The sequence below is a fragment of the Sinocyclocheilus grahami genome, unplaced genomic scaffold (assembly GCF_001515645.1).
Source record: "Sinocyclocheilus grahami isolate Dianchi unplaced genomic scaffold, SAMN03320097.WGS_v1.1 scaffold1995.1, whole genome shotgun sequence".
In the NCBI taxonomy this organism is placed as follows: Eukaryota; Metazoa; Chordata; class Actinopteri; order Cypriniformes; family Cyprinidae; genus Sinocyclocheilus; species Sinocyclocheilus grahami.
In genome coordinates this window covers 7,154-7,799 of record NW_015507174.1, presented here as the reverse complement: position 1 = coordinate 7,799, position 646 = coordinate 7,154, and the positions used below count along the sequence as shown (strand labels likewise).

Genomic DNA, 646 nt, shown 5'->3' with positions numbered 1-646 from the left:
TCTTGCGGGACAGTGAAAAAGCCATGTCACGTCAACAACCCTTAATTATTGATATTTATTTGTGTAGGGTATTCCGACAGTGGTGAACAGACAGGACAGAATTTATGAGATCATATTAATGGATGTGAAGGGCAAAGTGCCACAAGTAAGTTGGATTATTTGTGTTAGCATAATTCATGTTTAATCATTAAGTTAATATGCAACATAAAAAATGTATATTTAATTAAATCAGTGTTTACAATGCATAGATATATTTGTATAATTTCACAAGCCATATTGTGATTTTTGCTTTCAAAGGAGCCGCTGCAGGCTCTTACACAGCACAACCTCGTGAAGGAGCTGCAGTCCTACAGTGATGTGTGTGAGGCACTGTCTACAGTCGAGCTGGCCCTGGGTTTCCTCGCCATGACCGGGGGAGAGCCACGGGTGCAGCTGGGCACTTATTTAGAGGAGGTGCTACAGATGACTGACAACATGGCCCCACATGTCTTCAAGGTTGGTCATGAACACACACTTTCTTCATGATTTGTCTGTGCCGAGCATGCCATCCTCACTGGTCAAGTCTTTTCATATAGCACTTTATACAATACAGATGAAGCAGATGTAGCGACTCAGCTCACAACAGGAAATATGAATAATTAACCAT

General features: G+C 41.3%; 1 protein-coding gene across 1 annotated transcript in view; it reads left to right on the top strand.

The window, feature by feature from the left end:
• Positions 1–525, top strand: part of LOC107573657 (E3 ubiquitin-protein ligase rnf213-alpha-like) — a gene marked incomplete at its 5' end in the record, with an annotated part of 81,958 nt that extends 81,433 nt beyond the window's left edge. Inside the window, 2 exons of the mRNA XM_016260099.1 lie at positions 68–145; positions 298–525. Coding sequence (XP_016115585.1) covers positions 68–145; positions 298–525 — 306 coding nt within the window. The remainder of the gene's footprint in view (positions 1–67; positions 146–297) is intronic.
• Between the last annotated feature and the right edge of the window lie 121 nt (positions 526–646).